This window comes from Citrus sinensis, chromosome 5 (genome assembly GCF_022201045.2).
Source record: "Citrus sinensis cultivar Valencia sweet orange chromosome 5, DVS_A1.0, whole genome shotgun sequence".
Classification (NCBI taxonomy): Eukaryota; Viridiplantae; Streptophyta; class Magnoliopsida; order Sapindales; family Rutaceae; genus Citrus; species Citrus sinensis.
In genome coordinates, this window is record NC_068560.1 from 38,238,173 (window position 1) to 38,261,206 (window position 23,034).

Consider the following 23,034-nt stretch of genomic DNA (forward strand, 5'->3'; position numbering starts at 1 on the left):
TTGAGCTTATAATGAGCCGAATTTATTTTCAAATTATCAGAAGATAATCAAATCCCACTAATGCATGGTAAAAAAAAATTGAAGTTTAGAGATTCTAAAGTTTAGGGATTTCTTATGCAGAAGGGAATCAGGGATTTTAAAGTTTTATTTTTATTTTTCTTTAATGTGAATTGGTGGGAGTGGATTAATATATATTTGTATTAATTTTTTTTTAATGAAAAATATATACGTTGCTATGATCGAAAAGGCCTCATAAAGGTTTAAATAGCTTTCCCCTATTGAAAATTCGTAATTTAAGGGAACTTTTTTTGTCTTATACCTTTTTGTCTCCCATGTATCTTGCTTTCCCGGACGTGATTTTAAATTGTAATTTACCTTTTCCTTTTAGTTTGTATTCTTCTTTTGTTTAATTATATTAATTTATTTTGGACTCCGTGTAACTGCAAAGGAAGCATTAAACTAGCTTTTATTTTATTTTATTTTTTTCTCCGAAGGAGCATTAAACTGGTTGCCCTTAAATCTAAAAAGTTCTCAATGGAAACGGACTCTTGTCCATAATGTTCGAGTGTCGGTGGGTGGAAAAAGGGCGTTCCTGAACGCGCAAGAAAACTATCTAAGCATACTCACATGTTAATAATGGGCCGTCATCGGTAAGTAATCCTTTCGGTTGAATCAACAATCTAAATTCCAGGCCATGATGGATTAGCCCACGGCTACTCGGGTAGTTTCCATGAACTTTGGGTTCAAGTAAGTCCTTGAAAAGGAAAATTTTCCAAAATTCATGTGCAAAACAAAATCAACTGTAAAAGAATTCACCAAGACTGTAAATCTTTTAATATATGAATGATGATCCCAATAATTGAGTCTCAATTATAATGAATCATTTATTTATTAGATATTGAAGTTTCAAATTAATAAAATTAATATTTAACATTCAATAAATGAATATCACATTAATTAGGAATTCAATTGTTGGAATTCTTAATATTTAATATTCTTAAAAGCACTTCTATTTTGGAATGCTAGGGAGGGGTTAAAAAAAAAAAGGCCCCCAAAACATGTACCGCTTCTCATTGAAAATATTGCTCATTGGCAAAAATAGGTAAAGATTATTAATTACCTAAATTAACTGAAATAAGACTAATTGAAATTAAAAACCTTTTTATCCGTATGAGTAGGTTGTAAGACAAAGTCTCTTATATCACCCAAAAACCAACCAGCGGTCTAGCACCGAGTTACCAAATTAACTTAAAACTATCCCAAAGCAAAAGAATTTAATAGACCAAAAATCAATTTAACAAAACTTGGAATGTTTAATGATAACAACTGGCCAACTCAAAAATGCCAATGATGAGAATACTCGGAACTCAATTATTTGAGGGGCCACAATCATGGAGCGTTGCGTAATTAATGCAAGCACGATACAGCTCTTTTTGTCGCAAAAATCTCCTTCTCATTGGACCTCATTGCAACATGTTCAATTCTTGAGCTCAAATCTGCTGTCAATCACAAGTGGAGAGGGAATGCCAATTATGTGAGACATAATGGTCGCGTATATTAATTCTCTTTAGAAGGCTTGCATTATCGTGAGATAAAAACAAAAAAAAAAAAATCATGATGAGGGGATGACTGGCTTGCTTCTAAATTATAGCATGACTTTCCAGCAAAACTTTACGTTTTGTTTATTTATCAATCACCTGTTTCGATTCAATATTATGTCTAACAAACCATGTGCGGTTTTGTTCTAATTACTCATATGCTCTGTCATTATGAACGTGCTAATAATCCCTGCAGTTTTATTTTCTTTTTAATAAAATTTGTTACAAGAACGTGCAGTTAAAAACTTCACAATTAATTCGATCCCATATGATGCAAAGAGGGAAACAATGTGAATCAATCTTTAGCATGTCTGGTAATTACCAAGAATGAGAATTTACATAATTTTAAAGAATCCGTTTTCTAGTGCAGATATTATACGCTTTAAAATATAAATTTAAATAATTTTAATTAAATCCTTTATGTTCTAAAAACTTTAAATGTAGATATAGTGATCTAATTTGTTGAATGTACATGCGTTACAGGTTGACATAAGTTAAGTAAAAATGGATGCTTGTGATTGCCTTTTTATTATTATTATTATTATTTCCTATTTTGTCGCGTGCATGATTTATTAAATGCACATGAGGGAATTACTTGCATTATCACCAAAGGAAAAGGAGATCATTTTACTTCAAAATAAGAAAGAAGACGTTAAGCTTACCTAACAAGTTTAGCAAAATGATTTATTATTATTTTTTAAATCCGAAACTTTGATTAACATTGGAGATAATAATGCACTTGTTGTAGAGCGCGCACGCACACATATATTTGCCTTGATCGCAATTGTTCAAAATATTGTTCTAGTTTTTTAAAATCAATGTCAAAATTAACATAATCTAAATTAAAAAATGGTCAAAAGTTAATTCTATGCTTTAATTATTTTTCATGTAATGAATCTACTAATTAATTATTGTAAACCATTCTTTTGATTTAATAGGGAAATCAATTTACAGAGAAAAAAAAAAAAAACTATACATCATTCAAGTTCTTCTATTCACATATGGAGACTAACTTTTCACAATTTCCATTTCTTTCTAGCGGATAGCACAGAGGAAAAAGAGATCAAGTGTTTTTTTTTTTTTTTTTATAAAAAAGAAGAAGAAGAAGAAGAAGAAGAAGAAGAAGAAGAAGAAGAAAGGAAGTACATCCCTTTTTTTTTGTTTTTGTTTTTTGTTTTTTGGTCTACTGTGTGAGCGTATTGAGCAGTGAAACCCTGGTGGTGATCAAACTTCTGAACACTTTCTCACTAGCAAATTCAATTTCACAAATGCAGTCCTCCAAATTTTGCATTTTCATCAAAACCACCTTCACTTGTTCATCTCCTTTCTTTCTGAAGCCCCACAAGCTATCAACACCGACCTGTTGAAACTCTTGAATGCCCTCTTCGAATTTTACTCTGTTGTCTTTCTTGCTCAGTCTCAAACCCATCCATGAAGATTTTCGCGGCGCAAAAGCCGTTGAAATCCCATTAAAAAGGGCAACCGTAACGAGCATTGTCACTCGAACAGCATCAGTGACGACACCGGCTAAATCAGAATCTACAACGGACGCCAGCATTGGTGGCGGTACCTGGTATTGGCCGATACACCGAATTGCACTGACAAGCTTAAGCATCTCTTTGGCCAATCTTTTTCTTGATTTCAAATACGAAGCTATCTTTGCGTCGTCTTTTTTCCTTATAGCAACTTTGGCAGCAAACTGCTCTTCCTTGAGTGTCATAACAGATGTTTGGAAGATTCCAAAGACATCGACGAAGCGAAGAAAGTCTTCGAGAAGCGTCTCGACCCACTCGTGTTGATTGCGAAGAGAGTCTTGTGTTTGAGGAAGATGGAGAATTTCATGCAGAGAATCATGAACGTCTTTGAGACGGCTCAAGCCGTCACAAAGCCAAGATGATGTTCTGTTATCGGGTTTAGTAGACCAAGTCTTGAGCTCGCTGATCTCATCTTTGATCTGGGAAACCAAAGGGTGTGATCTGCACGGAAGACTGATGGATCTAATGTGATGAGACATGGGTGGACGGTTGGGATGTTTGTTAGGGAATGAAAGGGAGCGCCCGAAAACGCCTACCATTTTTTGCTATTTTAATCTCAACTACAGTATTTTGCTTCAATTCGGTTTTCTTGACGATTGAATGAGAAAGAAATCAAGAGAGCTGGAGGGAGGAGGAGTAATGGGCGGGCGTGTGTTTACATACAGTATGCATATATATTCACACACACAATATAAAGGGAATATTTAAGTGGGAAGACAACTAAGGCGCACGAGGGGAGGAGACTGGATCCGCGAATAACTATAGCTGTTAACGCGGGCTTTAGACTTTAAATCATGTGGGTTTAGCGTTTACGCTTGCAAAAACTAGTCGTTTCTGTGTTCCTTTTCCTGTGGGGAGGAGACACCACGTGTTTTTGGCCGCTGGCTTTTCTTGATCAGCTGTAAAACTTTATGTCCAAACACCCAATTCAATTTGTGTCACTGCTCACTCACTAACCCATTTGTTAAAAGATATATAATTAAACTGATGAGGAGTTGGCGTTAATAATCTCAAATTTGTATTTGGAGAAAGTTCTTGTACATACATTCTTTTTCATTAAACTTTTGTGATCATGTGTGTATTTACAAGTAATTTCATGATTAGTGGAGAAAGTATTCATGACAAAAATCTAATAAATCCATGTGTAAATATATTTGGGATTACCCAAAATTTTCATATGTTTACTGTTCATTCCCAATAGAATGAGAGAGTCGTGTTGGATGGAATGTGTATACCACCACATCATCCTATGCCTAGCTTTTCAATAAATTCTTACTACAAACAATCAACATGCATTTTTAAGTTAACACATCAGTATAAATATTTTGATTGAAAAGAGGGAAATCGAGTCAAAAGCATTTGCATAGACTTTTGTTGCATAATTTGATTGCTAATTTTGTTTGCCCATGTTCAGTTGAAACGATTCGTTGAGTATGTTCGATCATATAATATGCCACAGGAATTATTCATCAAACTAATAATTTTATTTTGTTCGTTATTGAAAAAATGATTCAAAATCATTCAATGCTTACTTTGCATCCGCTTGAACCTCACCATTTTGGTCATTATTAGGGGAACACCCATCGTTGGACTTGTGCTGTGCCTGTCGCCTTGGCTGGTGATAAAACGTGATGGGTGCGACTCAAAAAATTCTGGACAAGGCACTGAGCCATCTCCATCTCCATGCTTAGTTATTCCAACTTCCAAATTCATTCGTTTTTACCAAACTCCACCTAACTAATCATAGAGATTGAATACTCGAGTGTTTTCAGCTTGGCTGTCACAAATATGACAGTGAAAACTATACGGCCAAAGGCGCGTATAAAGATTTGAATTGTTAATGCAAGTTGATGATCGAATCAGCGGCTGGTTGTCAATATGCCAATCTCGAGCTCCTCACTGGAGATTATTGATACCCTGAAATTTTAAGAAGTCGAAGAGGATTACACGGAAAGCTAATAATTAATAACCACACGCGTAATCTCGAATTGAGTTAATTGGAACTTGAAATAAAGATTTATAGGCACCTTAGAATCTTTTACACCCCAAGTCTTCAAATGGAGCATCTACTTTTTTTCTCTTCTGGCTCTCTCTCTTAGAGAAACAGAATGAGAGTGGAGAGTGAGTCTATAGGACTATTGTGGTCACTCACATAAGTTGGGTGTTTTGGTTCATGATTTTATCTCCTTTTTTCTTTCTTCTTCAGCTTTTAGCCGATCGTGAAAGTAAACAACGATATCTCAGTTTTCGGAAGCAAAATAGTTAAGCACTCTTAATGGACATTGATGAGCTGATTCGAAGGTGCCAAGAAATATCCTTGGAGGGTGAGAAGAGAGGTAGAGTGTCACTTAAAAGCAAAATGAAGATAGACAGGCCAAAAGATGGTGGACGGCTGTCTCCTGGCAGGGGCAGAGACAGCATATTGATTGACTGGGGGCTTACCCAACGGCGATAAAAAAATATAAAAAGTAATAAATATATAAATTTGAAAGATTTATCATACTTCAATATATGTTTACAATTGTCCTTTACGAGTTTTCATACATTGATAACGTTGCATTACAACTTCATTATCAATATTATTAAATAAGTCTTTTTCTATGTAAACAATTAAACTATCATTCATCCATTGCTCTCCCATTCGGTTTCGTAACCGATTCTTCAAAATGTTCATGGCTGAAAATGCTCTCTCTACACTCGCAGTGGCAACATGTAAAGTCAATGCCAATGTTATTAACAAGTAAACTAATGGATATACATTATGTCTCTTAGTCTCGATCATCCGCTTTGCAAGATCACCAATATCCTTTAATTCTGAAAACTCACCACTAGTGCGCATATCCAAAATATATGTATCAAGTTGAATCTCAAGTGCCATGATATCAATTGTAGAGAACTCATTTGGATACAACTGAGCTAGCCGTAATAGCTTCTGCTTGTTGAAAGCTGAAAATAAATCATTTGGAGATAAACATGCTAAGCAAAGAAGCAACTCAGTGTTTGTCTCATTAAAACGAGAATTAAGCTCTTGAAGTTGCATATCTAAGACTGCATAATACAATTCAACACGATAACGATGCAAATTTGTGATTTCTTGAGCTTTACGTCGTGATCGCCCTCTATCCACAAACATATCATCCATATTAGGCACATCAATATCATGCTTCGCACAAAAAAAAGTAACTTCATCAATCAAAGAATTCCATCCACTTTGTCTCATTGTTTGAAGTTGTAGTTTACATAACCTAACTAAGTTCATAGCATTCACAATATCTTGATCTTTCCTCTGTAATGCTTGTGATAACTCATCTGTAGCCCCTAAAATATTCCTCATCAAATGTAAACAGAACACAATTAAATGACAACATCAACTCTAGTAAATTCTTTGCTTCTCCTCTTTGCCCATATTTTGGTCCATCATCAATAATCATTTCCAATACACTAATTACTGCTGAAAACATGTTAATAATGCTCAATAATGTATTATAATGTGAACCCCAACGTGTATCACCACAACGTTTTAGAGTAGTCTCTTGGTTTAGGCCTTGCCCACTCGAGAGATCTCCAAGATTAAGTGCTTTAACAACTACATCAATTCAACAAATAATTATATATGATTTATAAACAATAAAATAAAAAGTAAATAAAGTGTTAACTTGTACCTTAATTTTATTGAATGAAGAAACGAGGGGTTGTTTGAAATTTGGAGGAATAAATGAAATCACTTTCCACTTTGCTTTTGGAGATGTCGAAACAAGAAGATGATTAATGCAAATTCCACTGTCAGTCTGTCACTGCTGTTTTGCTTTTGGAGATGCCGAAACAAGAAGATGATTTAGGGATTTTAGATTTGCGTATTGGTGCAGGCAGTGGAATTGGAGAAGGTACCGAATAATAAAATATTATTAATGGGTTTGTGGGCTATTTAAAAATTTGATTAATATTAATATTTGTGGGCTTAATTTTAGTTTGCAAAGCCCATCTCTTTTTATTTGTTTTAAAAACTTAAAGTATGTAATTATGTTTATGTGTTAGGGGTTTGAATATAAATTAGTGGGGGCTTAGGAAAAATTTATTAGAAATTTTTTATAAATTAAATTAGTTAGTAAAGGATTTTTTTTTTCAGTGGGGACTTAAGTCCCCACTGGTCCTAAGCTGGATCCGCCACTGTCTCCTGGGAAAGGTGTTGTTGGCTAGAGAAATCAACATCGTGGGTCTCAAAGCATCCCTGCAACAGGTGGAGAACTCTAAGAGAAGTGCAGATTGAAGAAATGGGGGACAATATTTTCTTGTTCAAGTTCGGAACAGAAACAGATAAGAGGAACATTCTAGCAGGGGGGCCATGGCACTTTGATAGAGCTTTGATAGTGTTAGTTGAACCAAAAGGTATCGGGGAGATCAATAAACAAGTTTTCACTCATGTATCCTTCTGGGTCCAGATACATAATGTCCCCATATTGTGCATGAATGAAGAGACCATCAAAGAAATTGGGGGAGAAATTGGATCAGTGGAGGAAGTGAGGACAAATGCCTCAGGAGAATGCTTTGGCAAATACGCCAGGTTGAGAATTTCAATTGATATTACTCAACCTCTGATTAAAATACTAGAGCTAAAGGATGAGGAAGCTGTAGAAGGGGAGAGTGCAGCAGAAAACGAATCAGGAAGGGAGTCTGCAGAAATGGTAGATACAGAAGCTAACAAGACAGAAAAAGAAACTACCAAAGGAAAGATCATCCCAATGCCGGTACTATATGAAAGGATGCCATATTTTTGTTTTGTTTGCGGATGCATAGGACATCAATACAGGGAATGCAAGCAATACAAAAACCAAACAAGAAAGGAAATGGCTTATGGGCCATGGCTGAGAGCACTCACAATGGCAGAAAAAATCAAGCTAAACAGAGGAAAGGAGCGATGGAAAGCAGAAGAAGAGAAAAAGGACAACATAATATACACAAGGTCCAAACCAGAGGTGGCCTCAAAGATGATGAAAGACCAACACAGAAGCAACATCAATGGAGCTGAGAAAGAACATGGGGTGACCCGATTACAAATGGATCTAATATTAGATAATCCGCAGACGGAAGGGGCGGGTGTTTCAAGGTTGTCAGAAAAAAGTCTCATAAAGTCAATGCAATCAACAGATATTAGTACAGTGCCTCAAAAACAGGGCCAAAAGGCGGATCCGAAATTTAAATAAGAGGGAAGGAGAAAGGGGAGATGAGCAAAATGGAGACTGGGTGAAAGAAACAAGAGAAAGGAGAAGGATATCACTAGTGAATGAGGCCCAATCAGAAATGAGCCCAATAGAAACCCAAGTTGTAGTAAGCTGCGAAGAAGGTGAGAGGCTGAATAAAACAAAGACTAAAATAAAGAAACGAAAATGGAAGCTCCAAGCAACCATCGAAAAGAACTCTTTGGAAGAAAATGGGCCAAAGCTTTTAAAAAAGCCTTCAGGAGAGGCTAATTGGGTGAGCCCAGATGGAAAAAGAAGAAAAATAAGCAGTTTAGACTAAGGTGCAATTTGTTCGATAAAAGCAAAGAACATGATAGAACAGGCAACCCAGCAAGACGGAGATGTCGAAATGATAGCAATGGCAGCTGTTTCAACTCCGAAAGGATTAATGGCGGTGGCTGGTAGCCAGCACCGCCCACAACTATGAAGATCCTAAGCTGGAATGTTCGGGGTTTGGGGAATGACCGAGCATTCTGGGAATTTAAAAAGATTCTCCAAATGCAAAGGCCTCAAATTGTGTTTTTGTGTGAAACTAAGATGAGGGCTGAGCAAATGCGGGTGACAGGTAAGAAGTTAAATTTCGAAAGTTGTTTTGCCGTTAGTAGTAGAGGTAAAAGTGAGGGGTTAGCTCTTTTATGGAGCTCGGAGGTAGTTGTGGATATTAAATCCTATAGTAGCCACTACATAGATGCAGTGATCCATTCGGAAAAGGGTAGCTATTGGAGAGGTACAGGGATTTATGGCCATCCTGAGGTAGAGCAAAAGCAGCATACATGGACTTTGTTGAGGAGATTAGCTAGCTTATACTTATTGCCATGGCTCTGTTTTGGAGATTTCAATGAGATTCTACAGAAAAATGAAAAGACGGGGAAGATCGACAGGCGTGAGTCAAATATAAAAGATTTCCGAGATGCTGTAAAATTTTGTGGATTGAGAGATTTGGGCTTCAAAGGCCACCCCTTCACTTGGTCTAACAGAAGGTTCGGTCCTCAGCTGGTGGAAGAAAGATTAGAGATTCTTTTACTGCAAAGACTGGGGGGGTATGTTTCATGCAGTTGCAGTAGAACACCTTAAAATATGGACCTCAGACCATAATCCGATAATGATGGCGCTCGAAGAAAGAGGCAGAAACAGAAGCTTTAAGAGAAGAACTTTCACAAGGGTGCATTATGAGGATATGTGGAGCCCTTATGAGAAGTGTCAAGAGATTGTTAAGCACGAATGGATTGAGAGTAGAAGCTGGAATTGTGAAGATCCCGTCTCTCAGTTTAAAAAGACAGCCAAAGATTCGCTTGCAGAACTAAAGATGTGGAGTAGAGAAGAGTTTGGTGGAAGGGAAAAGAAGTTGGGAAAGTTGCTGGAAGATTTGAAAAATTACAGGCAGAGCAACAATCAGTATGAAGATGGTAATGAAATTAAGATAATAGAGAGGCAGATTGATGACTTACTTGTGGATGAAGAGATTTTCTGGAGGCAGAGGTCGATGGCTGTTTGGTTGCGAGAAGGAGATAAAAATACGAAGTTTTTCCATTCTAAAGCCACAACAAGAAAAAAGAAGAATAGAATTGGAAGGATCTTTGATGAAAACAATAGGTGGACTGAGGAAGCAGAGGATATTGAGAGGATTTTTTGCGAGCATTATGACAACCTTTTCACCTCCAATAATCCATCCCAAAGCCAAATAGAGAATGCATTAAAAAACATGCCTCGTAGAATCACAGAGGAGATGAATGCCCAGCTAGACCAGCCCTTCTCTGAAGCAGAGATCACAGAAGCATTGAGTCAAATGCATCCAACTAAAGCCCCTGGTCCAGATGGCCTTCCAGCCGCTTTTTTCCAAAAGCATTGGAAGTCAGTGAGCCAAGGAGTCATTGCCACATGCCTGCAAGTCCTTAACGGCAGAGGTAACCTTACTCCCTTGAATCATACTTATTTAGCTTTGATCCTAAAAGTTGATAAACCGAAGAAAGTTAGGGATTTTAAACATATTAGCCTATGTAATGTAATCTATAGGATTATTGCAAAAACTGTCGCAAATAGGCTGAAACTGATCTTAAATGATGTAATCTCACCAGCTCAAAGTGCCTTTGTTCCAAATAGACTTATAACTGATAATATTATTATTGAGTATGAATGTCTTCATAAGATAAGGCTTAGTAAAGGGAAAAAGCATGGGTTAGTGGATCTGAAGTTAGACATAAGTAAAGCTTATGACAGGGTGGAGTGGAATTTCTTGAAATGTACTTTAGAAAAATTGGGTTTCTCTCTTGGCTTTGTTGAATTGATAATGCGTTGTATATCTACTTCATCATTTTCGGTGTTGATAAATGGGGTAGCTAAAGGGCTAATCTAGCCTCAAAGAGGGCTCAGGCAAGGATCCCCGTTGTCCCCATATCTTTTTATCCTTTGTACAGAGACTTTTTCAAATCTCCTAAAACAAGCAGAAGCTCAGCAGCTCATTCATGGGATAAAATTCAACAAGGAGCTCTCCATTACTCATCTCTTGTTTGCGGATGATAGCTTGATCTTCACAAGAGCTACAAGGGAGGACTGCACAAATCTGAAGGAGATATTCGATTGTTATGCAGCGGCTTCTGGCCAAATTTTCAATTACGAGAAGTCATCTATGTTTTTTAGTGAGAGTACCAGGCAGGAGCAGATCGCTGCAATTAAGGCCATTTTCCAGCTACAAGTGGTCTCAAGGCATGCAAAATACCTCGGTTTGCCCTCAATGGTGGGTAGAAATAGAACAAGTTTTTTCAAAGACATTAAACTCAGAGTTCTTGGCAAAATTTCGAGCTGGCAGGCAAAATTATTCTCTTGTGGAGGAAAGGAGGTGTTGATAAAAGCTGTTGCTCAAGCGGTGCCTGCATACGCGATGAGTGTTTTTAAGCTCCCTATAGGTCTTTGTGAGGATATGCAGAAGGCCATTGCTGGTTTTTGGTGGGGGAATAGCCAGAATCATAAGTCAATTCACTAGTCAAAATGGGAAAATATGTGCCAAGCAAAAAGTAGAGGTGGGCTGGGGTTTCGTGATCTGTCGAGTTTTAATCATGCCTTAGTTGCAAAGCAAAGTTAGAGGATTATCCAAGAGCCGAAGTCACTGGTAGCAAGAGTTTTGAAGGCCAGATACTTTAAACACTCAAATTTAATGCAGGCTCAGCTGGGTTCACATCCTTCATTCATATGGAGGAGTATTTTATGGGGCAGAAAAGTGATAGAGCAAGGGCTACGCTGGAGAATTGGAGATGGTCAGCAAGTTCTAGTGTACCAAAGTCCATGGCTTCCAAGACCTATGACTTTTCAACCGATATCCCCCCCATCTTTAAAATTAGACACAACTGTTACAGAGCTGATAAATGAGGATCAGGAGTGGAAAGAAGAAGTGATTAGGCATCACTTCCTGGAAGAGGATGCTGACCAAATGTTGAAAATACCACTGCCAAGGCAACCGAAACCAGATCAAGTAATGTGGCACCATGACAAAAAGGGCAATTATTCAGTTAAGAGTGGCTACCAATTGGCTTTAAAGCTGAGATTTCCGGACAAGCCAAGCTGCTCCGGGGAGAGATACAGATCATGGCATGCTATCTAGTCTCTTCAAGTGCCAGAAAAAGTTAAAATATTCATGTGGAGGGCAGCAAAAAATCTATTGGCAACGGCAGAAAATTTATGGAAGAGGAAAGTTGTTCAATTCCCCTGGTGCCAGAGATGCAAAAAAACAAGAGAAACTGTCTGTCACATGCTTTTCGAATGCAAAGTTTCAAAGCAAATTTGGAGGCTGACCCCTTTTGTTGTGGACTCTCAGTTAGGCAAAGTCAGAGATGTTTTTAGTTTGTTACAGGATCTTACTACAAAAAGGACAAAAGCTGAAATGGAGTTGATAGTTGCTGTGTGTTGGAGCATTTGGCACTCAAGGAATCTTGCCATTTTCAAAAATAAAAGGGAAGATTCCCATCTATCAGTTGCGGCAGCAGAAGCTTTGGTGCAGTCCTACAAAAGAATCCAAATGCCCCAAATGTCAAAAAGTCCCCCTACGAGTCCTGCTATCCAGCAAAAATGGAGCTACCCCCCTGAGGGCTGGTTCAAAGTAAATGTTGATGCAGCAGTAAAAATGGAGCAATAAAGAACTGGTTTAGGAATTGTGATAAGGAATTCTGAAGGGAAGGTTATGGCTGCAGCAATGAAGCCCTCAAAACAAAATCATTTAGCTCTAACGCCAAATTTGCCAGTGAGTGAGCTAAGGAATTACACCCTCGTGGAGTGTGCTGTATCTTCACTTTCTTCAGCCTCTTCATCCGATCTTGGATTTCAGAGATGACCCAAAAGATTTCGGTTCTTGTGCTCTTCTTAAGAGAGATTAACTCCACTACTTCCTTAGAATCAGATTCAATAATTAGAGGGAAACATCCAACATTTTCTGCTATCTCCAGACCGAACTTAGCAGCTTCAGCTTCTGCAGCATCAACCTTGCTAAGAAACTTGGGTAGATAATATACCAACAAACTTTTTGTACTTATTCACTCAATTGAATGAATGAAAGTTATACTTTCTCTCAAAAAAAAAAAAAAGAATCTTTTACACCCACACACCCGCATGAATATTTTAAAAGTCAAACTAAATTTTAAGTTTTGGATCCACGATTTGGATAAGCTACTACAATCATATTCATGTGAGATAGATACAGGGATAGTGATAAGTATGCTAAAATATATTAGGAAATTGCATCTCAATTAATGTGATATACAATGTGACGTAATTGAATAGTAGAAGTAGAATAGAAGTAAAACTAAACACACTTACTCAATCCAAAGTCGTGTGAAAATATGCTTACACTTGATATAGTGGTTATGAATCACTCTATCGTTTTACTTCTTGAGATTTTGTAAATTGTGAAGGTAAATATAATAAATCTAATTCAAGAAATACAATAAATAGGATTAAAATAATAACATGATATAAGCTTATTTCTCTAACTTAACTTAAATAAGAAAACTAACTGGCAATTAAAATATCTAAATGAATGCCTAATGTAACTCTAAATAAAATGACAACCATTGAAAAGGACCTAAAATAAATAAAACACTAAAATCTTCCCCCATCAATAGACAATCATCAAGTGATTGATGGATTTTAACAAATTTTGAGTGAATTAATCATATCATCACAACCTCGACTTGATAAATTTTAAGTGATTTAAGATACAATTTTGAGATGTCTAGTACTACTCTACAAAAAATAAAAAGGGTGTGAAATTAAATAATTAAGGCAACAATCTGAAATTGAAAATTATAATTAAGTTATATTTTATTTCTTCATATACCGTTATTCACGGGATCTGCTAGACATGTCGCCTTACTTATTTCATGTTTTATATGATTTCTCCGATGACTCAATTATTAATACGTAAACAATGACTCACGGACTAGCAGAAACATTGAATTATTAAGAAGAATTCTGAACTTTATGACCTGTGACTTTACCCAAAAGTAAATAAATAAATAAAATTGAAGGGTAAATGAAAGAAATGTTGCTTTAACATTGTAGTTAGATAAAACTAATCGTCCTTTCAGGGGAAAAGGAAAAAAAAAAAGGATAACCAAATTTCTATGAAATGCCAACTCCCAGAAGTGATGATCTAAGTAGTTGCAGCAGTCCTGAATCCAGACTCCTGATAAAAAATTAAAGATGGTTGAAATAAACATATCATCGGAATTTGCTAAGCATTTCTTTGCCTTTTTTTTTTTTAGTACTTGTAAGGTACCTCGGTGGCTCCACATCATTGACTATTGAGGTAGCTAATACGTTAACAAATATAATTTGGCTAAAATGACTAAGCCAATCGTTATCAGAATTCATAATTGAAGAAAAAAAACTATTCAAGTTGCAGATGTAGACAGCAATCGGTAGCTGCGAATGTAACAAAAGCGAGCAAAATAATTGAAGAAGGGCGTAATTTGCACTTAAAGAGCCGAGGATGTATTGGCGAATTACCTCCCCTAGTGGTATTGAATTTCGACCATCCCACTATCCAATTGAAAGCGTATTCTGATCCTTTTAATATGTTTTTTTTAATGGCTTATTGGTTGTTGGCCAGAGACTATTTAGTATAAATGGACAAAATTATGTCTTTATTTTTTTTTAAAAAAATATAAGAGACCTAAATAATAAAACCTATCCGAACTAAAATGTCAGATCTAAAGATTGACCAACTAGGTGAGTAGCTGACTACGTGGCGTTGAATCTGACTCGTGAATTAAGTTGCATATAAAATGAACTAATTAATTCAAAGTGTTGTGGAATTAATGGAGAACTGTCTAAATGCAAGTAAATAATATCAATGATAAAAGTTAAAAGGAAGGCAAAGATAATAGACAGGCTTGGAGAGCTTCCGTTGATGTGGCAGTGGCTTCTGTATTCAACTATTCTCTGTCAATATTATAAATTACAAACAACATGCCTCCTATTAATAGAATTATAGGTTAAAAAAAAAAATGAGCATTATTGAGTGGTGGAATCATTTGCCTGGTTTGAAACCCACGTACCAAATACATTACTACTGTTTGTACCCTTCAATTGACTCGGTGTTTGTTTCTCAACGCCATCTAATTTTATACGTTCACTAGTTTTTGCATCACTGCACCCAAGTGATGATGGATAGACATTACACAACACAAAGTAATTTAAATAATAATAATAATAACAATGATCACTAAGTACTAATCAAACTCCACTAGTTTCCGAATTCAGGCGCCTTTTTGAAAGTGATGACGACTTGGTAGCTCCGACAAGACAGATTGGCTTCGAACAACTTGTAGACTTGTTGTCGTCGAAGCTCTCAAATGACTGGCGGCAGAGGCACGAGATTCTTTCGCAAATTAACAGCATATGCATGAATCAAAAATCATGAAGTTTGTTAAAGGAATTCCCGTTTTGCATATTGCAAAGGATGATTACAAAGCATAATATTTTAGATAGGCATTTGGGCATTGCGGGTGTTGAGTCAGCCCACATGGAGCGTTGCAAATGGTAAGATCAATTAAGAAGGCATCGATCTTCGCCTAAACTTGAAAGAGGAAGAAGTCACGTTTTGTATTTGTGAGAATAATCTTTTGTTAAATTATTCTTTAGTTGGTGCTCTTTCAGAATTCTTTTGTTAGGTAAACCAAGGCGAAAATGAGAATAAAGAATCGAAATCTAGAAACAGCAAAAGGAGAACTGAGCCGGTTTGTTTGTTTTTTTTCTTTTTTTTAAATATCGTCGTCGTAAAAATCTTAAAATAAACCCTATAAATCTTACTCGTAGTCCCCATTTTCCACACCTTTACTATTTTAATCTCTTATTCTCTCAAATCCTATCCTTGCGCCACTGACTGTTGATAACCGATGGCAACAAAGCAACATTACCAATTAGATATTTTCATAGAAGTTGAAATGATGCCAAAATTGTATAGAATTTTAATTAGCTTGGAAAGTGAAACTGTCAAGACTCCAAAAATTTTTGACTGGTACATCAAAAGCAAAAAAATAAAAAATAAAAAATCAATTTAATTCGTGGCATGAAATGACTCTGTATTTTTCCGTATTCTGTTCCCACCTGCATCCGTATATAATAAACAACTCAGGCATATTCAATCGACAACCACCAGTTAGCACAAAATTTACAATCTGACATCGTCTTTTGGCTCACTATATAAACCGCAAACCACTGAAGATAAGAAAATTTACTTCTTTTATTTGTTTGTGTTGTTCTTCCATGGAGCTAAGGGCAACTGTGCAAGGCTTTTTCGTCTTCGTAGCAACCAAACGATTAAAAGGCTAATAGAACTAAATAGCTGCCGCTGCATGCAACGAGTGACGGGGCTGGTCATTTCAGATGCCACGTAATCAACATGTAACACGTTTCCTATTACCGGTTCTTTTGATTCGTTGACACGTGTGCTGCAACGACCCCGCGGATGGAGTCTTACAAAAAGGCTACGTATTTGATAAAGGAAAATGATAATCTCGTAACAGTGAAAGTAAAAGCAACGGAAAAAGACAGTGAGAGGCAGGGACAAGAGGGGAACCAGCAGCAGCACTAGCCACCGAACATTTCACCGATCAAGCCGCTGACACGTGAGCAGAAAAAACGGGGAAATCCTCCCGCTAGTGAAGCGCAGAGTGCTGATGCGCCACCTGGGTCTGACGCCAAGCACCAAGCTCCTCCTTCATCGGGTGACCGTGACATTGATATCACTGGCCAGTCTTATATTCAGTGATTAAATCACTTGTGTTTTTTTCCTTCTCCAAGAAACATGTTTTTCATTTCCTTTCTATTAAAGTTTGTACTTATCTAACTCTTCTTTCGTTAAAGAGCAGCCCCTTATAGTTCTCCCCAGCCCCATTCCATCATAGACTTTAAAATAAAATTTCTCTCCCAATACGAATTACATAATCCTAATATGCCCTTTACGAGGTTCATCCTTTTAAAAAAAAAAAAAATTCCACCCACTTAAAAATCCTAGTTCTTCTTTGGTGGTCTGATTGTTTTTTAATTGGAAGTTTCATATAGATTTAGAAGCCATATATATTTTCTTTTTTCTGTTTACACTCGTTGCTTGTAATGTTAACACATTGTTGAATTTTGAAAATAGTCTCACTTCGCAATAAAAAAAAAATATTGAAATTTAATTACTCATAAGAATTTCACAAATCACAAAATAATTAAAGAGTAACTGAATTGTTGAATATTATTTACTTGACGGTATCATTTTCTATAAAAATTTACATCAAGATTGAATCATTTTTAAAATCACACATCTATATTCAAGAACCACAAACAAAAACCCGAAGAATACTTTAACACCATATAAAAATACTTGCTTCTGCATTTTCGTTGCTTGGATAATGGCTTTTGCATGGATTCCTCTCCAACAACTCCATTCTCTTCATACAATCGATGAAAAAGCACGATCTCGATATGCTCGATCTGGGTTTTGAGCCGGGCATGGGTCAACGAGTTAGCCGGGCTCAAGGAGCTTTAAAGTTGGCGTGTTTTTAAAAATAAATTAAAATTATAAGAAGGATAAATTAGCGATTATATAGACTATATTGAGAGAGAAAAAATTACTTTGAAGCTTATGATGTTCTTAATTAAGAAATGGGGGTTAAGCGAAATTGAGATGTTTAAATATCACTATTCTTTGTCGAATGAAATCAGTGAAACGGCAAAGAAATCAGTGAAAATTAATTTGTTTCGTATTCTGGTTTTAATTAAAAAAATGTTACTTGGACAATTAGTGTGGGCTAAGCCATTTTTTTGAAGGAGTGGAGTTATTAACACCTTTAAAAATCTTTGAAAAATACATATTTTCTTGATATACCACATTTTAAGTATTTAAAAATTATATAATTTCTTTTAACACTATTTAATATTAAAAATAACTTTAATTTACCTATTCATAATCAACTACCTTCAACAAGATGTTCTTCTCAATTCTTTAGGTTTGTCAAACCTCTTCATCAATTAATTTTACTGTGACCTATTTTAATTTTTTTAATCCAATGAGCAAATACAAATTAAAGTAAATTTAATTATTTATCAAACATACTCATTAAAAAAAAATATTGGATAGTTTGGGAGGTTTTATTTTTTATTTTTAACTTGCTGTGATTAAGAGATGACAATAAAAGTTAAAACACAAACACGAAGAGAAAATCCTGAAGCCTGATCATTGAATCTCAAATAATCGTGATTTCGAGAATGTACTTTTTCTCTCTCATTAATCCCATATTTGACAATAACCAAACACCTACTAATTAGATTAATTTGTAACCGATTATGTAAATTCAGTAAAGTCTAAAATAGTAAATATGCATAAGGGTTTATAAGAACTTTGGAGGCATGCTAATTGGCTAACTAGCTATACCCTTTTTCAAGAGCTTTTCCATGCCTGGTGTTGAGAATGAGAGCTATAAATAATATTTTGCAGTCTGCAAGGCACATAAAACAAATTATCAATGCCAAAATTATCTTTGGAAAAGGGCCAAAATGTCTATTAGGCTGTGATCCAACGATCAAGGGCACTGCCAACTAGAAAGTAGAAACACACACCAACCCGATATGCAGCGTTCTTTTGTTTTTTTTTTTTCTTATTCGTCTTGATTTCGTTGAGTCAATCTGAAAAATGACAGCAATTGAACAAAAAACGTGATACCCAAATTCTCTAACTTAGTTGCACTTGCACAAACTCAACCATGGAGCAAGTAGCGTTCCGCTCCAGAGCAAAGCCCCACCACGCTGGACGCTACAGACCAAAACCGCTAATTTTCAGGAGTGCTCCGCTTAGCCTCAAATTAGTGTTCTCGGCTCTGCTCCTCCAAATCGAAGAGAGAGCAAAAACATGATATTTGATATCTCTTGTAAATTTTAAACGGTTTCCCTTTGGAGTTTAGTAGATAATTAGTAATAGACTTTGAACCTTGACTTAAATTGATTGTTGTGTTACTGTTCATATTTGTAGTCCCCGGGATTCAGATGCAGGTGTTTTTTTTCAGTTTATGTTAATGAGAGCTGGTGCACGCAAAATAGGGTTGGCAAAACCCTGAGCTGGTTTTTTAAGCCCCGTATTGGGCTGAGTTTTAACCTAGGTACTGGGATTTTTAATTTTTTTAATATTATATGTGTATTTTTTTATTTTTTAGTAATTTTATAAGCTTTAAATTTATTTCAATAAAATTTGATATGAAAATATAAATTTTAAGTGTTTAAAACTTTATATATGTGTCATGAATGAGTCAAATAAATATAAATATTTAAAATAATATATATTTTTTAATATTTTTTTAATAAAATTCGGGTTTTGAGTTTATCAAGTGATGTTCAAGAACAGCCCAGCTTCATACCCGGGCCGGATCACAATGTCTGGATACGGTCCAGGTTTGGACCGAGCGAGTATTTTTGGCACCCCAAATGCAAATGTTCATCTATTCTTTTTTTTTTCTTTTTGTTATTGAAATGTAAGAACATCTCTTCAAATAAAATTTTATTATTTATTTAAAGAGTGAGAAACACTATATTATTTAGAGTCTTTTGGAACGTTTAGTTTAATATTATATTAATTTTTATCTCATAATTTATGAAAAGAGAAAAGTGTTATAATTATTATTACGGTTATTGAGAAAATAAAATTAGATTAAAATTATATATATATATATATATATATATATATATATTATTTAAAGAATCTATAAAGAGGTGACTTTTTTTTTACTCTTCTATTTATCATATAAATAAATAAATAAATATTTGATGATACTCTAACAAGGAACAAAAAGCTAAATCGAATGAGTGGTGGCCATGGCTTTGTTGGTTGCCCGTAAATCGTTTAATTATATTATAAATATTTTCAACCCTTAGATTAAAGAAGGATTCATCGAATGGTTTATATAATACAAAACAGAAAGTTGAGCATGGTCAATAGCGCAAGTGCCGCGCAACAGTTGAGTAAAATAAATATAAATATTTAAAATAATGTATATTTTATAATATTTTTTAATTAAATTTGAATTTTAAGTTTATCAAGTAATACTCAAGATTAGTCCAGTGTCATACCCGGGCTGGGTCATAATGCCTGGATGCGGTTTAGGTTTAGACCAAGCGGGTATTTTTACCACCCCTAACGCAAATGTTCATCTATTCTTAATTTTTTTTTGTTATTGAAATATAAGAACATCTCTTCAAATAAAATTTTGTTATTTATTTAAAGAGTGAGAAATACTATATTATTTAGAGAGTCTTTTGGAAGGTTTTGTTTAATATTATATTATTTTTTATCTCATAATTTATGAAAAAAGAAAAGTGTTCTAATTATTATTACGGTTATAGAGAAAAAATTTGATTAAAATAATATATATATATATATATATAAGGAGGTGATTTTTTTTTTTACACTTCTATTTCTATTTATCATATAAATGATAAATAAATATTTGATGATACTCTAACAAGGAACAAAAAGCTGAATCGAATGAGTGGTGGCCATGGCTTTGTCGGTTGCCCGTAAATCATTTAATTATATAATAAATATTTTCAACCCTTAGATTAAAGAAGGATTCATCCAATGGTTCATATAATACAAAACAGAAAGTTGAGCATGGTCAATAGCGCAACAGTTGCAGCACAGTTGAATCCCACAACCTATGGCAGTATACCGAAATTATTTCCTAAAAAACCCAAAAATAACTTTTTTTTAAATTTTTTTTTTCATTTTATACAACAAACACACAAAAAAATAATGATTACAATAACAATGATATATGCTAGCTCCCTAAGCCAAGTCGGCAAATGTCCTCCGGTGGAGGAGCTTCCCAGCTAAAAGCTCTTCTCTTCATCTTATTAAAATCATCAACACATCTTCTCACACCCAAAGACCTAACCTTTTTTCTCGCAGAAGCAAGTTTCTTCCCAGCAACCCTATCAAAAATCTCCTCCCAATCACTCTCCCACCCACCGCGAGCATCACACAATTCAAGCGTCCCATTTTCCCAGTTCGTCCAACTCCACCCCTTGTAGAGAGAAAGCATGACGTCATTCACGCACGATCCTCGACACACGGCCGTACACGGCCTGCACTTGGCCCCACTCAACGGTCCCTTACTCGACATCGCCGCTACGGGCACACCAAATCTAGATGGAGGGAACCCGTACTTTCGGTCCGTTACTATGCAAAACGGGAGTCGTTTTGTTAAACGAGGCACGTGGTGGGTAGTGAGCTGAGCTTTGAACGCGGTCTCCGAGTTGAGTTGGCGAAACCCGGCCAAGTCGAGTTGAGGGATTAGAGACAAGCGTGAAAGTGCTACTATCGATGTGTTGAGGTCGCCGATACCCAGCCGGTCGTTGAGCCCGCCGAAACTGGATCCCGGCGGGACTAAATATTGATCCGGAATAAAGTTATCCGGATCAAGTGGCAAGTTCCAATACCCGTCAACACGGGTTCGGACTATCCATTTGTATGTGAAATTGTTCCCTTTTTGGTAGGCTTCTATCATGTTTAGACATCCTTCCACGAGATTGAAGTACTGAAGCAGACCCTGCGTAACATAGCAATTGTCAGTTATACCCCCGTTTTAATAATTAAACTCGTTGTACGCGCGTGGCGAGTACTAATGACTGGGTTCACGTGCTATATGTGCGCGGCCGCGAGTTATGAACCTATTCAACAAAGCAACTAAGCAAGGGAGACTTTTCTCCAGTAATTCAAAATTTTCGAAATTTAAGATCCGATTGCTTCTAGCATTGGATTCAGGAAAATTGTACCAAAAATATCGTTTTGGTTCAACAGAAATTATCTGCAAATAATAATAATAATAATAATTCATTTAAATAATAGGGATCTGGTTGATAAATTTCGCAAGCTCAATATTCAAAACCAAAAACGCTTTTTGCAAATTAGCTCGTGGAAAATGATAATCATTAAAATATTTTTAAAATTATTATAAATTTTGAATATAAAAAGTTCATTATTTCAAATAAAAATAGAGCAAGTTTGAAACATATAATAATTTTAAAAGATTTTATCATTTTATATGGGGTTATTAAACAAAATGAGCAAAGTTGTGCGGTTCCCAGTTTAAACCAAACACACCCATTAGTAAAACTATTTAAAGTCACAGACGCGGGGACCCATTTGGAGATAGATAGTTAGATACGGGTATACAGGTACAACCACAGCATACCTATCTCTTTGCTACCATTTTCGAAATCATTTAAAAAAAGAAAATTAAAGATATTTGAAAATTCTAATAATAGATAATAACCGGAAAAAAAATAGTGCGAACCTGGATGCCATTAGGTGAGTGGGCGGCGGTGAGAACGCGGACTTGTGACTCGGTCTCATTCAACGGCTTGGGCTCGAAAATTCGAACCGATGCGAGCCGGGGCGCGAGTTTTAGTAAAGAAAATTTGTAAGCATTTTTATCCAAAGGGCTGTGCAAGAAAAGGTCAGCATTAGGATACACTTCGAGAATATTCTCGATAATCGACGGACCGGTGAGTTCGAATCTCCGGGCCCCACCGACCAAACACACGGCGATTCTCGATCGAAGCAACTCGTCCTTCCACTGAGCCGCCGCAGGGTTAGCCCCATTCGGAGATGAGATTACGAAATCGGCCGAGTTTGTTGAGGTTGTGGTGGTGGGGGTGAGGGTACGGTTGGAAATAAAAGATTTGATAGGGGTAAAAGTGGAAAATGAATTAATGGGTATGGAAGATAAGGAGAGGAAGACAAGGATGGACAGAGGAGGAATAATTAACAAGAGAAGGCGCCAATCAAGATCGATTACCCATCTAGTGATTTGCATGGTGCCTTTTGTAGGACTCTTTAGCATTTTTTTTTCCCTAACGGCTGTGTTTGGATCTTGGTTTTGGATTCATTCGCAAAAGAAATTTACATGGAGATGGAGAGGTACTTAAAGAGAACAGACGACTAATATTCCCAAAAAAAAAAAAAAAGAAAGAACGAAAGAAAGAAAGATACAGAAGATGACAAGTTAAACTGTTATGGTGGTTTTAGAAGTAGTTGAGAAGGAAGATGAATCCGTCTTTTAGTGTGAAGAGAATGGACTTGGGTGGTAAACTTTTAAACTTTTGAGGGTAATTTTTTAATTTTGAAGTTTGGCTAAT

The 23,034-nt window shown here is 35.9% G+C and overlaps 2 protein-coding genes across 2 annotated transcripts; both read right to left on the reverse strand.

Annotated features, from left to right (window-relative positions):
• Positions 1-2,781: 2,781 nt before the first annotated feature.
• On the reverse strand, positions 2,782-3,672 carry LOC102629660 (uncharacterized). The gene has a single exon (XM_006473850.4). It carries the CDS (start codon positions 3,670-3,672, stop codon positions 2,782-2,784), a length of 891 nt encoding a protein of 296 aa, XP_006473913.4.
• Positions 3,673-20,582: 16,910 nt separating this feature from the next.
• Positions 20,583-23,034, reverse strand: LOC102608306 (uncharacterized). Its single transcript, XM_006473698.4, has 2 exons — positions 22,191-23,034; positions 20,583-21,443 (listed from the first exon to the last, which is right to left on the reverse strand). The coding sequence occupies exons 1-2, from the start codon at positions 22,737-22,739 to the stop codon at positions 20,673-20,675; spliced, it is 1,320 nt and encodes a 439-aa protein (XP_006473761.2). The 5' UTR covers positions 22,740-23,034; the 3' UTR covers positions 20,583-20,672.

Excerpts from the sequence above, each read along its gene's own strand:
- LOC102629660 (XM_006473850.4), bottom strand. The coding sequence starts at position 3,672 with ATGGTAGGCGTTTTCGGGCGCTCCCTTTCATTCCCTAACAAACATCCC.
- LOC102608306 (XM_006473698.4), bottom strand. The coding sequence starts at position 22,739 with ATGCTAAAGAGTCCTACAAAAGGCACCATGCAAATCACTAGATGGGTA. Across the intron at positions 21,444-22,190 it reads ACTCACCTAATGGCATCCAG|GGTCTGCTTCAGTACTTCAA; the intron begins GTTCGCACTATT and ends TATGTTACGCAG.